Source organism: Orussus abietinus, unplaced genomic scaffold (assembly GCF_000612105.2).
Source record: "Orussus abietinus isolate OABI.00-Male unplaced genomic scaffold, Oabi_2.0 scaffold26, whole genome shotgun sequence".
Lineage (NCBI taxonomy): Eukaryota > Metazoa > Arthropoda > Insecta > Hymenoptera > Orussidae > Orussus > Orussus abietinus.
In genome coordinates, this window is record NW_019395989.1 from 43,953 (window position 1) to 59,420 (window position 15,468).

Here is a 15,468-nt window from a genome sequence, read left to right on the forward strand (position 1 = left end):
TCAAAAAATCTGTATAATTCAAAAGTCAGGTCAAGACCCTCCAGTCGGTGGATTTTCGTTAGCAGGAAGTAAAAGGACGTAAAAAAATAAAAAAGAAGAAAAACGGAGGTAACGTCGAAGTGCACTTCTTTAGAAAGAGACCGAAGTCAAGTTTTGCGGCGGAACGTAAATCGGGTATCGGAGGAAGAGGTTTAAATGAAAATCCGGCGTTTCGAGCTTTAAACGGGATAAAGCTCGCCTGCTTTTTATCGGATAAAAACTTATTCATAGATTTCGTCCCCGCTTTGATTTCCCTCGGCCGTTTTTCCCGCGATCTCTGTTGGAAATTAAATCGAAAACCCGAACGAAAGGCTACGAATGGGGATAAGAGTTTCCGAGAGGAAAACGGGACCTCTGGATAAAATAATTCACCCGGAAATCTCTTGAATTTAACATCGGCGCATGTCTGATTCTCCATGCATCGATTGATTCGATTTCCGACCGCTTTTTTCTCCCTCTCGCTCTTCCCCTTTTTCCTCTTCCTTCCTGCGGGAGCAGGAAATTTTCCCTAAGCAAATCTCGGGAAGAAAACGCCCTCCATCGATCTCAATCCTCTCGAACGACGGAAATATTTCCTCTAATAAATATTCCACCCCCCAATTTACTATTTTCATTTTTATACTAAATTTCCAAGATGTCCATAAACGCCCTCCGTCGATCTCAATCCTCTCGAACGACGGAAATATTTCCTCTAATAAATATTCCACCCCCCAATTTACTATTTTCATTTTTATACTAAATTTCCAAGATGTCCATAAACGCCCTCCGTCGATCTCAATCCTCTCGAACGACGGAAATAATTCCTCGAATAAAATATTCCATTTACAAATAATAGTTTACCAGCCTTTTTCAAACTTAAGAAGAACGGAGAGGAATCGAGAATATCGTGATAAATAAACTGGTGTAAAATTTCCAGTCAATAAATTGTTAATCTTGGACCTCATAGGGAACACTTTCTTCCCCCGAAATGGAGATCAAAGAGAGCCGCTATTTCGCATTGGGATGTTTTTCCAAAGCCAAAATCTCGAAAGGAAAAATCTCTCGCCCCCCGCAGGAAAATCTCAATTATATCTCTCTTTTTCGGGAAACAAAAAAAAAGTCGAATTCCCTGAGAGCAAATTCAAACTCTTTCGAAACGCGTTCCTTATCACGTGACACTTTTTGCGAAAGGCAAAAATCTCTTATTTCTCGTGGAAAAATATCGTGTTATCTTTTTTTCCAGAAAAATAAAAAGGGAAATTCAAGCCCCTTCAAAATCCTGTTCGATTTTATATTTCCCCTGGTTACTTTCCCCTGCAGGTCGCATTTTAAATCAGTGTTTACAAAAGAGGGGTGGAATTTTTATCCCCATCAAACGAGCCCGTAGGCACGAGGATCAAAGGACTTCCTACTTGTCCACCCCATGGGGTGGAAAAGGGGGGTCGCCAGTTTAATTTTTTAACGGGGTTCCACCCCTCTTTAGGGGACTATCCGTGCACGTGGAAGGGAATGTGGACGCGCTAATTCTGGACGACATGGCGGGTTTAAATAAAAGTTGGCCGGTATTAATTGTTCCCGAGGGGGAGGTCGGGTCCCGGGGGAGGGAGGACACCATTGTGGGGTCTGTTATCACGGGACATTACCCCGGGATAAAGGTCGCATAGGGTGGCCCAGGAAAAGGGATTCCCGGAGTCCCGAATCCCCCAGGATCATCCCGGTCTGGTCCCCGAGGGATGCAAAGGACTCCCTCCGCGTCCTGCCGGGAATTAACCGTATATTAATAACCTATGCATTGTTTTCTTCCTCCAAAGAAGAAAAAATGCTTCTTGATAAAAGAGCCCTTCGAAAAATGATACTTATCAGATATCGATTATCTTAGAGTTTCTCCTCGTTTGAAAAATTGATTCCTGATATAAATGTCCTTCGGATGTAATCTGACCTAAAGACACCCCTCGAGAAAGTTATTTTTATCCATGAAAGATCTTTCTCGAATATCCCCCAAATTTCATCGCGAAGAGCTGCAATTTTTCATACGGGAAATATTAATTTTTAATTTTTTATCAAGTGACCTCGCCATTTTCCCAGCTTCCACGTGTACCTCTGTGTTATCATGGCAAATGCGATACCAAGAGTGGATTTATGGATTCCCCAAAATGGAGGTCATAAAAAAAAAGCCAATATTCCGTTCCATCAGGAATAAAAAATGACGAGGATAATAAAATCCATTCGGTGGGAATTTCAAAACAACGGCTCCAAGATCGATCCCTCGCCGGGAGGGTATCGATAAAGTCACCTGTGGCTTTATATCGCATTATTCGCGAAAACGATTTTTCGACGACTTAGGGCAGCAAAAATCCTTAAAAAATATAATCCTGAAAAATAAAATATTTAAAAAATATAATCCTTAAAAATAAAATCCTTAAAAAATATAATCCTTAAAAATATAATCCTTAAAAATAAACTCCTTAAAAAATATAATCCTTAAAAAATAGGGAACACGAGACCTATCTCTTATCAGAGACGTGATCGGAGCCACGGGCATGGCGTAATGCAAATCCTATCGATTTCGAACAGGGGATTTCGCAGTGGGCGGATTTACTCGACGAATCTGCCCGATCCGTCACTGACAACGACTCCCAGAAGCCTTGATTCCGATAGGGCCATCGAGAAGGGCAGTTACGGAAATGACGCCAAACTTTATCCCTCCCCTTCTTACCCGGAAACCGGAAATGGGGAAAAGGGGAACAAACGAGCCCGTTACCGCTGCCTCGGCGGTGCCATTCGAGGTTCTATTGCACACTCGGAAAAGCAGGGGAAAGTGCAGTGAAGATTTCTCACCGAAAAGTGCCTTGCAATTAGGAGAAAATATTTTACTATAAAATTAAAGATCTTTCGAGAGTTGTCATTCCCCGATTCCTAAATTAATAACGGCCCAGTACTTAAACCGCGAGGATGGGACAATAAAAACTACTATAACACAAATTTCGTCGAAGGTACATAAAATAAACTTCGAGGTCGATTTTTAAAATTTCCTGAAATTTTTTTCACTATAAAATTACAAAATTTTCCGAGAGTTGTCATTCCTTGATTTCTAAATTAATAATGACCCAACATTTAAATCGCGAGGATGGGACAATAAAAACTACTATAACAGAAATTTCGTCACCGTGCATAAAATAAATTTCGAGGTCGATTTTTCAAGTTTCCTCAAATTTCCCGACCGTCGTCCTTCCCCGTTTCCTGAATAAATAATGGTCCAGTATTTTTTTTCCCCCTTTTCCGCAAAAAGGCGAAGGTTTTGCCTCTGAAAAGACGCGGAAAGTTCCAAGGTGGACGAGAAACGGAAACGAGAGGGAAAAGAAGGAACCAGTTCATTAACGTCGGAACGTCAGCCCTGGAGAACTGATACGGATATAGGGCAGCTTTGAGGAAGGAAAAAAAAAAAGGAGAAAGGATGCCTCCGCTATCTCCAGTTTCCTGGAGCCTGCTTTTAATGAAACTGTCGACGCATTATATTCCAGGGGGAATTAATTCCCGGCTGCGCGACTTATTTGTCCAAATAAAAGGTCCAGGCGGACAAAGGAAGTCCCCCTTGAAAGGTGAAAAAGAAACGCGAGAGGATCCCTCCTCCCAGGTAAGTAAGGAGCACCGAGAGGAACATTTCAATCGCGATTTATGAAATTTCCAACGCGTGCATATTAATTTTCCAGGATCCCCCCCGAGAGGAGGCAGGTGGGAAATAAAGATGGCGGAGAATAAGGAGGAAGACGGAATCTCGCCCCTTAATGGAGACACTGCCTTAAGAGACACGCACGTGGGGGGGAGGAGTTCATAAAATGAATAACCCATAAATTTCCGGGAATATTGCGGGGAAAATTACCACCCTCTTCCCCTGCGATGTGTAGATATATACATGTCTATATATCATCTCGGTCTTTGCCACCTCCCGGGGGGGTCTCACCCTTTCGACACCCACGACCTCGCATTACGATCTTAATATAGATCTCACTTCCCGACGCCCTAAAACTTCCCACATTCATAAATAAACGTGAGTCTCATATAAAGAATAATGGAATAAAAATTGTTTAACAGTCCTTCCACTTCCATTAGGTCGAGAGTCGGGGGACATAGTCACGGGGAAATGAGCCTTATGCATTCGACTCGGGTGGCCCGTCTCTCACCTTTATCGAGCCCGAATCGACCAATCGCGCGTTCGGAAATGTAAGCGACAGCGATATCACTCAACCGTAATCAGGAGGCCTTATCACCCTGCCGGAAACTGTCTCGAACTTTAATTGAATTGTGTAGAGGAAGGTAGGGGGAGGAAATGCATTGTCCAAGGTGCTTTTCACGCGGCTCGAAATAGCCGAGTTTCCTCGCTTTCGTCAAGTAAGTCGCACCTTTTCTGCGTGCAATTCTCAGGTAAAACATAGAGGATCTTAATTGCGATCCCGGAGTGAAAAGTTTTTCGGGAAAGGAACTCCTCCCCAGGTGTAAAACCCCGCCTGGAACAAACGGCGCCTCCCTCGACGAGGGGAGCATTCGTCACCGGGGAAAGTTTCTCCCCTTTTCCCGGGTTAATCAATGGCGAATTAATGACTCTCATCTGGGCCCTGGTTTCTCATATTGGCTCCCGCTGGGAGACTGGCAGGAAAACTTCCTATTGGGCCCCATTAATTTTTCACCGATGGGAAATCGATGCCATTTCCGCGCCTCCCTTGCTGAGGGCGAAAGTTCCGAGGAAAGGGCGAGAGGTTCCTTTTATTTCATTATTTCCATTGTTTCATGAAAAAGTATGTGAATAAAACAGGAAAGCAATGCTTTTTGTATCTGGAATTTAATAATAAAACCTTAATTGTCTTGCGACCATACATACATTTCATGACTTTTTATACCTAATCAAGTTGTTTTGTTCATTATTTCATATTCCATGAGGCTTATAATAAATGTTGACAGGGTAAATGTAAACATTTAATGGGATGCAATGTTAATAGATAAATGTTCATCTAACATTACTCGGCGACGGGTTTTCGTTGATGTGCTCGAACGGGACTCCATCCCTTCAGTTTACCTACGATTCGCCGAGCAAATTGCTAATTAATATCCTCCCCGACTAATGGGCTCCCCGTCACTCACCAACCTCCCTCAACCCTCTCATCAACCCCCAAAACTTTCCCAGATGTACCATCACCCTCGATATCCGCAGAAGAGGGGACTGAAATAAAAAATTTAATAAAACAGTGACAATAATTTTCCTCGCCTCCAAATACCATAATAAAATCATTATTTAAAAAAAAAGATGCATCCCTTATCACCCTCAAAACTACCATATACTAAAACGACTCTAAAAATCGAATATTAAATAAAACATAGGGAAAATAATTTTCCTGGCAACCTCCAGATTCGTGAAAATTATTTTAACAAAAAATAATCAAGCAATCTATCGCAAAACAATTGAATTTATTTTTTGTTTCCGACGAGAGTGAGGATGTATGTCGTCACCTACAAACCTACCTCATATTAAAGGGACTCTAAAAATCGAATATTAAATAAAACACAGGGAAAATAATTTTCCTGGCAACCTCCTGATACATAAAAATTATTCTAACGAAAGATAATTAAGCCATCGATCGCAAAACAATTGAATTCAATTTTTGTTTCCGACGCGAGTGAGGATGTATGTCGTCAACCTACAAACCTACCCCATACTAAAACGACTCTAAAAATCGAATATTAAATAAAACACAGGGAAAATAATTTTCCTGGCAAGCTCCTAATTCGTAAAAATTATTCTAACGAAAGATAATTAAGCCATCGATCGCAAAACAATTGAATTCAATTTTTATTTCCGACGCAAGTAAGGATAGAGTGATAAGTTAGTTTAGGAAATCCCAGAGCCCGAGGGCGGCGCGATGATCCTTCACATTCCTCGCTGATTTATGCTGATTTATCCTCGAGGCACGTGATTTCCGCATTTAAAACACCCTCGGGCATGCATTTCGCGCGTTTGCAAAGTCGAGAAAACCCTGTGAGATAATGGGGCGCCTTAAATATTACCTGACGGGGAACCCCGTGATGGCGGCGAGCCTTAAATTTCACCTGGCGGGGACGCTTTAATTTCCGCGTTCTCGCCGCACGAGAAACGCGCCCCGTAGACAGGAGGAGAATCAGGAAATTATATCCGAGGGCGAAATACATAAATTCCGGCGAATCGAGCCATTAGCTAGGAGAAGCGGGAGTTTCGCCGATACTTATTTTCTGACCGGAGAAAATCGAAAGAGGTGCATCTCGAAAGGAAGATTTAAAACAATATTTATCATATCGCCACGTATATGTATTTGACGCGAAACTCTACCGAGTTTAAATAAAAAATTCAGAAGTCCCATAGAAGCCCAGATTCTATGTTAGCGCTTGATGATCTAAAAGTTAGCTAACAAGCTAAAAGTGGGGGTAAAGTGAGATCGCATATGTAATAAACGATATCTCACACACGGGAGGAAGAGAGACGTATATAGTAGGCGAGAATTGTGGGTAAGATAAAGAAAGAATACAATTCCCTATATATCGCCATAAGATTAAGAGAGATGGAGAGATGATTACAGCGCCGCCATCCGTTGGCGAGCGTACTATTTATCGAGCATCGAACCTCCGTATCCTTCAGGGCTTCTATGGAGACTTCTGAATTCTTTGACTTTGGTAAAGAGACCTCGAGAAGTGAGATGATCGAAGAGGTGTCAGGAGGATCGGTGATGAAGATTCTCATTTTACCCGGCAGGAATTTCCCCGGAATTTCAGAGTACCGACAGGGTAATAAAGTGACGGCAGAGTCGACGAGATATTACGGAAGTTGATATTACATTTTCCTGCATCATTGATATTGCCGGTAATTTTGAGGTTAATTCCGCGGAGTTCCGAGAGATGGCGCCATTATCTGGATTAAAAATTATGGGCAGCTGCTGAAAGAGTATGTTCCGCAACATCTCTGTATTTCATGACGCTCAATTCTCGTTAATTCCTGCAGGACGCTGCCGCTCCCGTTTCATCCGATCGGACCAGGAACGTGTCGAAAGTACCTATTCTGTCGTACTTTTTAGTAAGTTCAAACTAGTCGAATTGAATTAACATTCCCAGGTGAACGTAACGACGACCATTTTTCAACTTTTCATCATTAAACCTCAACCGGCTTTATTCGGTAAGTTCGGCTTCTTTTGCTATGACATTATCTCATTCAAAAAGATTAAAAGACAAAACTTGTATGATAAAATGTAGGAAATATCCAGTGAACACAATTTTGGAATGAGTTTTCCTGTGCAGGAATGGTTAACTTGAGGCGAGAGTGAGGTTATATTCGCATAATTGAAGAATAAATGAAATTTAATCCTCTGTAATTGATTAGCTTGATAGAATTTGATTGAGATAAGGTTCTTACGAGGAGATATTGTATGTTTCAGAACTAGTATGGTCCGAGGTGGTCGCGGTGGAATGATCCGTGGAGGAAGAGGCGGAATGGGACGAGGCATGGGCTTTCAGAGGAAACAGTTCCTGCCTCGCCATCCTTTCGATTACACACTCTGCGAGAGTGCCTTCCCCCGGGTGAAGCCAGCGCCAGATGAGTCGGACTTCACGACTGCGCTCTTGAAGAAGAACACGGACATGTCTCCTACTCCGAAGGAGCAGACTTCGATTTTGAATCTCGTGACCAAGCTGCAAAGCGTTCTCGATAACTTGATCGTCGCGCCTGGAACTTTTGATGCGTGTGTGAGTACCGTAAACGTGTGATTTAATGTTCGCAATGATCTGTTTTTGTATGTAACGTTCAATTATAATCTCTGCACAGCAATTGGAAGAAGTGAGACAAGTCGGTAGCTTTAAAAAGGGTACCATGATCAAGGGCCACAACGTCGCTGACATCGTCGTAATTCTGAAGACTTTGCCGACCAAAACTGCAGTGGAAGCACTCGGCACGAAGGTCTTCACGGACCTGAAAACCGTGAACCCCAAAGAAGTGTTCAGACTGACTCAAACTGAACGAGGATTCGATATATCCAACAACGAGGGTACCGTGAGAGTACTCATCACCACTCTGCACCAAAACCTGCGCAAGTTGGAGTCTGATCAGCATTTGGATGTCAAGATCTGTCAAGGTGATTACTCGATCCCAAAACACCTTCGTTCCACAATTCTGCGATCTCTCAACTAATTATTCCAAACAGGACACTTGGCAGCAATCAGGCACTCTAGATGGTTTGAAGAAAATGCGCATCATTCCAGCATTAAAGTCTTGATCAGATTGCTTCGAGACTTAAGAAGTAGATTCGAGGGACTCGAACCGCTCTCTCCGTGGATGCTCGACTTGTTAGCGCATAATGCAATAATGAACAATCCCAGCCGACAAGCTTTACCGATCAACCAGGCGTATAAGAGAGTGCTGCAGCTTCTCGCTTCGGGACTCTTCCTTCCTGGATCTGCAGGTGTGCATCGTAGACTTACCTAAATCAATGGAACGTCAAAATAAATGTTAACTCTGAATTATATTTATATTGCTCGTAACATTTCAATTTCAGGAATTTCAGACCCCTGCGAAGGTGGAAACATTCGAGTGCACACCGCCATGACCCTGGAACAGCAAGACGAAGTGTGTCTGACTGCTCAGACCTTGTTACGTGTGTTAGCTCATGGCGGTTACAGACCATTGCTGGAAGGCAGCAACAAGTTAGCCGTAGAAATGAGTGTCTGGGCAGGTGGAGTCGTTGCTAGTCCTCTAGAAAAGGCTTACGAACCCCCAACCGAACAGGAGCAACAAGAGGACATGGAGGAGAGTAACGAAGAGATGATAACAGAGACCGCCTAACCTAACCTAACTTACAAACTCCATTCGTCCAGTTAAATCGCGCAACATTCGTTCATTATTTATTTCAACTTAGTGTACAATGATGAACGGTTTCCACCCTCAGGCGATATCTACAATACGCGAGTTTCGCTGATAAGTATAGTTCAGTCTCCAGAATGATATTGTGCGTGAAATTATGAAATGAGACCCTCCGACTTGTTCGTAACATTAGGCCTGATTATTTAGTCCTCTGGCGCGTTTCGGTTGACACCTTCCACCGAATGTTTCAGGAAGAACACATTGTACTTTGTCCATCGCTGTAAGTTAAGTGTCGAGTAAATTGATACGAGCGTAAATCTGGCAGTCTTGGGGACTCGTCAGGCCCCGGTGTACCCCAGCATCTTCCTCATGTTCCTTCGACAGATTTAATTTAACGGTTAGTAATTGAAATTAGTCATTTCAGGAGAGACAGGGGTCGCTCTCGAGCGTAGTCGTGACATGGGCACAGTTGACGTGTTTGGAGGCCCCTGAAGATACCGGCACTCGGAACAGCTTCCCCTGGGGCATGCAGACGCAGATCTTGTACTGATTTGACGAGTCCTCCTGGCCTGTGGAGGACGCTGCCACGTGAAGGTACTTGACATTGATCGTCGCTCCGTTTTTCCCATCCAACACGATATTGCCGTTCACGCTCTTCAGGAACATGTCGCTACCAGCCGTCCACAGGATCTCCTTGCTCTCCAACAACGTTCCCTCAGCCCCGTGCATCGAAATTCGCTCCTTGGACTCGAAGATGAGACTCTCGTTCACCGGAGAGGTCACTCGGTGGGTCTCTGCGATCTTGATGTCGATGTTCTCCACACCTGCCGGCAGCCCAAAATTTGGAAAGTCCGTGGAGAAGTATGCCTCTCCTGTACGAGGGTCCTCCACTATGAAGGACTCCACCCTGGACACCGTGGTACCATTTGGAAGGACCTCCACGCTGGACCTGGTACGGTCCTCCCTTTTATCCGAAGAAAACGCCATCAGCACTCCTGCCTCGTCCCCAGATACCTCCATAGGCTCGTCGCCGTATCCCTGGCAGACACCCTCCTCCAAGGAGACCTTAGAAAATGTAAAAATCAACACCCAGGTCCTCATTTAACGAACACTACCTGTAGATTAAGGCGATGTGAAAGTGGCATCAGAGATATCTCGTTTATGAAACTTATGAAACTAATCCACTTGTATCCCGATATCAGGACCCAGTTCTCACCATGTCCAGGTCGGTTCTGCCGTAGAACTTGATAAGGTTCTCTTCAGGGATCACCTCCAAGGACTCCATTCCCCGGCTGACACGGAGAACTGCGATTATGGTGACGGTGATTAGCAGATTGCATAAACCAGCTATCAGTAACGCACAGCTCAGGGTCCAGAAACAGTATCTCTTCCTGGTGGAAGACAAGTCGGAGTCGTCTTGTGTGGAGTCGATGTACCTCGGGGTGTCCTTCGAGGGGAACCCTAGACCATCTTTGGCGGAACTGAGGAATTAGGCGTAAAATTAATTCCTTTACTTTTAGGTCCTCGTGGTGTCTCTAAAGTGTCTTCACTGTATACCTCGAGTCGCTGCCGTTTCGGCAGAGATTTTTCTTCAGCAACGGTCCATCGCTGTTGGACAGGTTATCGTCCGTCTTCGACATCGAGGGCGAACCTGCGTCGCTGCAGGTGCGGACTTCCACTCGACCTGGTGCCAAATTCATGGATCCGGATGCACCTGCAATTTTTAATCGACGACGAAGACCCTGCTCGAGAGGAACTCCTGTTTCCTCCCGGTACTCTCGACGACGAGGACGCAAATAATGCCGCGCATGCGCCTACCGGGATCGATACGCGCCGCTTTAAATACTTCCTACGAACACCTACGCCTCCTTAGTTTTGAGTTATTTTCGAAAATCAACCTCCCTTACTCCGAACTATTGAAAATACAAGGCGTGCAGATATTTATATAGTTTATACAATTAGTTTGTAGTACCATTTATCTATTTAAGGACACTTTGTGAAACTCAAAGGTCTCGTGGCGGAGTTTATGAATTTCTGTTATTTCCCTTGAAATTTTCTTCAAATTTCAAAATTTCCCCGTGGACTTTTGAATTCCTTTTCTCTATGTTTTTTTTTTAATTTAGAAATTCCTTGGCGAAGTTTAGAGAATAATTTAATGTAGGAATCGTTTCGCAAGAAGTAGTCACTGTAACGGATGATTGATCTCAATTTTGATTTTGGTAATTAGCTCCCATTGGCTAGATGATTATGTCCTATCGAGTACATCGCTGTTCTCATTTACCAATCAGTGAACGTTATCAGCTCTCGGTTATCAAACTTTCAGTCCTTTCTTCCTTTTCCCCTGACAGTGCTTCGCAGGAATCCGATCTGTGTTCATCTCCTATGATAGTCGCGTTTGAATTGATAAGTGTACCAATTGTCCCATTTTTGGTAAATTTAAAGCCGAGAAAGTCAAAATGCTGTCAGTTCTCCTGTCGCTCCTTGTACTTGGCACGGTCGTTGGCGAATATCATGGTAATTAGAATAATTAAACCACTAATGAACAATTTGGTCACAGCTCCGATACATCCTTTATAAAGAAAATGTTCCGACTAGAGTGCCCGATAGCCATAATTCCTACATTAATTTTAATTTTATACTATCTCTTATACATAATAAAAAACACTCCATCTATGCAGTTATTATAAGATATTAGGTATATTTATACATTTTATAATTCATTACTTTTCCATTCAATGTTTATCTATGTGAGACTTAGGTTATGAGCTGCGCTAAAATGTATGTAAATTATCATAGATTCTTATCAGTGTACTAATCGGAAATTCAAATTCAACTGGATTATTCCTCGTTAACAAAGGGAATAACAGACGTTGGAAGATTATATTTTTTCCACCGATAACTGCCTGACTGGTTATAAAGGACTATATTTGTCGTGCACCGAAAATAGGTTTTTCTAAACCATAAGTACTGATGGAATTCGTCGTCCTTCCCCGACAGTTTGGAAACAAAGTCGATAACATTTAGCCTGATAACAGCCTTGAGAGGGAAGTCCTTAAGGCGTTACGAAAGTGTCATTCTGTATACATATTATCGCCAAATTATGTGCACCGAATAATATGAAACTTTAATACGTAATTATAAGAGCCCTAAAAAACAACATGGTGTTCATGAAATTTTATTTAAAAAAAATGTCCGGGACAAATACATTTTTTTTTTCGAAAAATGAAATTTCCCATGTTTCAAGACCTTCATTAGAACCTCTGTAATCACGTGTTAGAGTTTAAAATTATTTATTTATAATTTTAATTTCCCTTTTCCGAGCAGAGATAACCGTGCCGTGCCAAACCACCGAGCAGTGCATCTCGTTCCCGAAGATGCCACCGGATGCAATTTGCGATGACTTCGTTTGCAAGTGCTTCGACGAGAACCGGGAAATGAGGAAGGACTGTCCAGGAATGGGCCCCGCCATCGCAATGCAAGGCAGAGCATCAGGTGCGGATCTTCAATTGTAAAAACATGAATTAAAAGATTAAAATTCAGAGACGATCTACGGTGAGACTCTTTCGTCCTCTTCAGGTTCTCTCGTGGGACGAACATGCACCAGGAATGACGATTGCAACCTGGCGAACGGCTTTTGCGACTCTATCCTGAAAGTGTGTACCTGCAGGACAGGCTTCGTCAAGAGCGGCGACTCTCGGAGATGCCTTAAAGGTGCCTTACGCATAATTAAAAAATTTCATGTACAGTAATAATCAAATACCATACGCAATTTCATCCTATATACATAACGATAATTTAGTACCATTGCATATTTGCAGTAATTTTCCTCGTACCCTGTGTAATGATAATCTATTGATATTCCATATCCAGGTGTTAAGTCCCTGGGGTCCTCGTGCCAGGATGACGAACAGTGCAAGGTGATCATTGATAACTCTCGATGTGCAGATGGACAATGCAAATGCTTGGAAAAATACCACTTCCTGGAGGATACCTGCTGGAAAACGATAGGTCCTCGGATGAGATCCTAAAATAAAATTAATACGTTTAGATAATTATTTTTTCGATTAACTAGATGTTTCATTGGTTCAATTAGAATGTTTTTACTCGGTGTATGTAGTCGCGTTTTGCGGGGGGAATTTTTTTTTTTTTACGATACTTGTCATTCAAAATAAAATTCATACGTTAAAATTATTATTTTTTCGATTAACTAGATGTTTCATTGGTTCAATTAGAATGTTTTTACTCGGTGTATGTAGTCGCGTTTCGCGGGGGGAATTTTTTTTTTTTTACGATACTTGTCATTCAAAATAAAATTCATACGTTAAAATAATTATTTTTTTGACTAACTAAATGTTTCATTGGTTCAGTTAGAATGTTTTTACTCGGTGTATGTAGTCGCGTTTTGCGGGGGGAATTTTTTTTTTAAATGATACTTGTCATTCGCAGAGTTTGGCGAGGAGTGCATGCTGTCACAGGAGTGCGCCCACGTGGCCGAGGCGGAGTGCAACATGCACGACCGGAAGTGCACGTGTCCACTGGGCTCGGTGATCAGCCAGGATGGACGTAGATGTTTGCCGAGTGTGTGGAAAATCGAGAGCGAATGTGCCGAGTCGGTACAGTGCTTGCATCTTCTCGGGGCAGAGTGCATCGACAAGATCTGCCGCTGCAGAAGTGGCCAGCACTTCGATGTGTCTACAGACAGATGCGTCGTCACCAAGGGTGATCTATTTTGGAGATACGATATCACTATAAATCCACAGAAAGAGAGTATTAACAGCTTAACGACCGGAAGTCCATTAATCGGTGTTTGCGATTAAAAAAAAGTCGATTAAATGTTAAGGGGATATTAACACATTCGCGACCGCTGACGTGAATTCACGTCCGTGACGATACACGATACAAGTTCGCGGCCACCGGTTTCAGAATTTAATTATTTTCGCCGTATTTTAACATAATATCATACATACGTAGCAATATTTTACAATTTCAAATTCCCTCCTTCGCATGGCTAGCATGATTTGCGAAAGGGTTAATTTCATTTGCAAGGGATTTAAATTCGTTTGGAAATAAAAATCGCTAGTTAATATGATTTTCATAATTTTCAAGGAGCTCCAAATTCCCCTTTTCGCCGGGGAAATTGACCTCCTGGCAAATGAAATCCACCCCTCCAGATAATTGAATTTCATTAGCAAGTATTTAGAATTTAAGTACGAAGTCGATCGAATGAGTAGACCCTGAAGTGTACCCTGAAGAGGTATTTTTCCAGGTCTCGGCGAGAACTGCGAGGGCAACCACGAGTGCTACCAGGACGACTCCTCGGACCCGAAGAGCCTGAGCTGCATAGCCGGCACCTGCATCTGCTCCGAGGGTTTCTACCGAGAGGAGGGGAAATGCGTGGCCGGTAGGGCTCTCTTCGTGGTCCCCTCCACCCACACGAAGGCGTCGACTCTCTTCGTCCTTGTCTGACTTCCTGCTTTTTCAGGGGCGAACGCGGCCACGGCGTCGGCGGTGCTCCTCTTGCTCTCTTTGCTGGCGCTCTTCTCCCACTCATCCTGAAGAGATCCGAGCAGGACTCGGAGGAGGGTCATTGCGCTCCCCTGCCGGGCCGACGACGCGCAATTTCAAGACCCAGAGAACGCCGGCTCGATTACGGGATCGAATCGCTCTCCGTGGGACCCAGAGGCAGGATTTCTGGTCCCGGTCCAGGGAAGCTGCGAACTCTTCGAGAGATATCCTTCGTGTAGTCCTCTCGGGTGCTCCGATCCGGGCACAGGTGCGCCTGCCCACGAGTTCGCTTTAATTTTATAATCGCATGTGTACAGTTTATACAAGAGTTCAGGATTAAATCTAACGACGTGTTTTTAAAGTCGAACTCCGAAATTCCCACCGGTGGTCCTGGGACGATGATTAAGGTAATCGGGGGCGAATTTTCGGTTCCTTTGATCAGACCATTATCACTCGAAATTTTGATAAATCCGTGGAACGTGATTATGGCCCAGTGATGATGCTGAAGTAAATCCAGGGTGGAGTTTCAGTTCCCTTGGTGAGACCGATATCAGTGAAGACTATTGTCTTAGTGGCTCGGTGGAGATCCTGAAGTAACTCGAGCGGATTTTCTTGCCCTTTGATAAAACTCCCCTGGAGAGCCTTATCACTGGAAATGATTAAGATCGATGAGACCAAAAATGATATACTCAGTCCAGGGAAAATCCTAAGCTAACTCGAATGTTCATATTTTCTCCTTTGATATGAGGTTTATTCCGGTGATTGTTCTTATAAAATGGTGAGACCGAGGAGGTCGCACAGGTGTCTCGGGGGTCTACCTTCGTCGCTCGACCTCGCCGCGTGTAGGATGGCTCTCCGATAAGGCGGCGGTCTGCGGCCTTTATCGGGTCGCTGATAAGATTGCCAGGGCGGGGCCAGACCCTGGGCCAGGTCGCAGGTGCTACCTGGGGACTGCTACGCGATTACGGAGCTACTACGTCGGCTGGTCGATCGTTGAACCGCTTCTCGAGGTCGAGGCGAAAGGCGAGGAGCGGTCCCATTTAACCGGGCAAAAGGACCAAGCCACTCGTGACGGT

At 43.7% G+C, this 15,468-nt stretch overlaps 3 protein-coding genes across 4 annotated transcripts; 2 read left to right on the forward strand and 1 right to left on the reverse strand.

Moving 5' to 3' along the window:
* Window positions 1-6,996: 6,996 nt before the first annotated feature.
* Window positions 6,997-9,204, forward strand: LOC105703713 (interleukin enhancer-binding factor 2). Of its 2 annotated transcripts, none has more exons than XM_012432294.1 (5): window positions 6,997-7,111; window positions 7,476-7,776; window positions 7,856-8,162; window positions 8,232-8,489; window positions 8,583-9,204. In XM_012432294.1, exons 2-5 carry the CDS (start codon window positions 7,477-7,479, stop codon window positions 8,867-8,869), a joined length of 1,152 nt encoding a protein of 383 aa, XP_012287717.1. In that variant the 5' UTR covers window positions 6,997-7,111; window position 7,476; the 3' UTR covers window positions 8,870-9,204. The 2 variants fall into 2 exon arrangements, with proteins under 2 accessions (XP_012287717.1, XP_012287716.1); XM_012432293.1 differs by having other exon boundaries at window positions 7,022-7,210; window positions 7,470-7,776.
* On the reverse strand, window positions 8,902-11,012 carry LOC105703715. The gene is made up of 3 exons (XM_012432297.2): window positions 10,445-11,012; window positions 10,104-10,368; window positions 8,902-9,952 (listed from the first exon to the last, which is right to left on the reverse strand). The coding sequence occupies exons 1-3, from the start codon at window positions 10,585-10,587 to the stop codon at window positions 9,308-9,310; spliced, it is 1,053 nt and encodes a 350-aa protein (XP_012287720.1). The 5' UTR covers window positions 10,588-11,012; the 3' UTR covers window positions 8,902-9,307.
* Window positions 11,013-11,234: 222 nt separating this feature from the next.
* On the forward strand, window positions 11,235-14,753 carry LOC105703716 (multiple epidermal growth factor-like domains protein 6). Its single transcript, XM_012432298.2, has 7 exons — window positions 11,235-11,401; window positions 12,212-12,379; window positions 12,464-12,598; window positions 12,758-12,895; window positions 13,334-13,606; window positions 14,154-14,288; window positions 14,370-14,753. The coding sequence occupies exons 1-7, from the start codon at window positions 11,344-11,346 to the stop codon at window positions 14,441-14,443; spliced, it is 981 nt and encodes a 326-aa protein (XP_012287721.1). The 5' UTR covers window positions 11,235-11,343; the 3' UTR covers window positions 14,444-14,753.
* Window positions 14,754-15,468: the final 715 nt, after the last annotated feature.

What these genes read in the sequence shown, in the direction of transcription:
- LOC105703713 (XM_012432294.1), top strand. Translation starts at nt 7,477, where the DNA reads ATGGTCCGAGGTGGTCGCGGTGGAATGATCCGTGGAGGAAGAGGCGGA. An exon ending in CTGGAACTTTTGATGCGTGT is followed by an intron (nt 7,777 to 7,855) that starts GTGAGTACCGTA and finishes ATCTCTGCACAG; the next exon opens with CAATTGGAAGAAGTGAGACA. An exon ending in GGATGTCAAGATCTGTCAAG is followed by an intron (nt 8,163 to 8,231) that starts GTGATTACTCGA and finishes TATTCCAAACAG; the next exon opens with GACACTTGGCAGCAATCAGG.
- LOC105703715 (XM_012432297.2), bottom strand. Translation starts at nt 10,587, where the DNA reads ATGAATTTGGCACCAGGTCGAGTGGAAGTCCGCACCTGCAGCGACGCA. An exon ending in CGAAACGGCAGCGACTCGAG is followed by an intron (nt 10,369 to 10,444) that starts GTATACAGTGAA and finishes CTAATTCCTCAG; the next exon opens with TTCCGCCAAAGATGGTCTAG. An exon ending in GCAGAACCGACCTGGACATG is followed by an intron (nt 9,953 to 10,103) that starts GTGAGAACTGGG and finishes ACATTTTCTAAG; the next exon opens with GTCTCCTTGGAGGAGGGTGT.
- LOC105703716 (XM_012432298.2), top strand. Translation starts at nt 11,344, where the DNA reads ATGCTGTCAGTTCTCCTGTCGCTCCTTGTACTTGGCACGGTCGTTGGC. An exon ending in GGTCGTTGGCGAATATCATG is followed by an intron (nt 11,402 to 12,211) that starts GTAATTAGAATA and finishes TTTTCCGAGCAG; the next exon opens with AGATAACCGTGCCGTGCCAA. An exon ending in CTCTCGGAGATGCCTTAAAG is followed by an intron (nt 12,599 to 12,757) that starts GTGCCTTACGCA and finishes TTCCATATCCAG; the next exon opens with GTGTTAAGTCCCTGGGGTCC.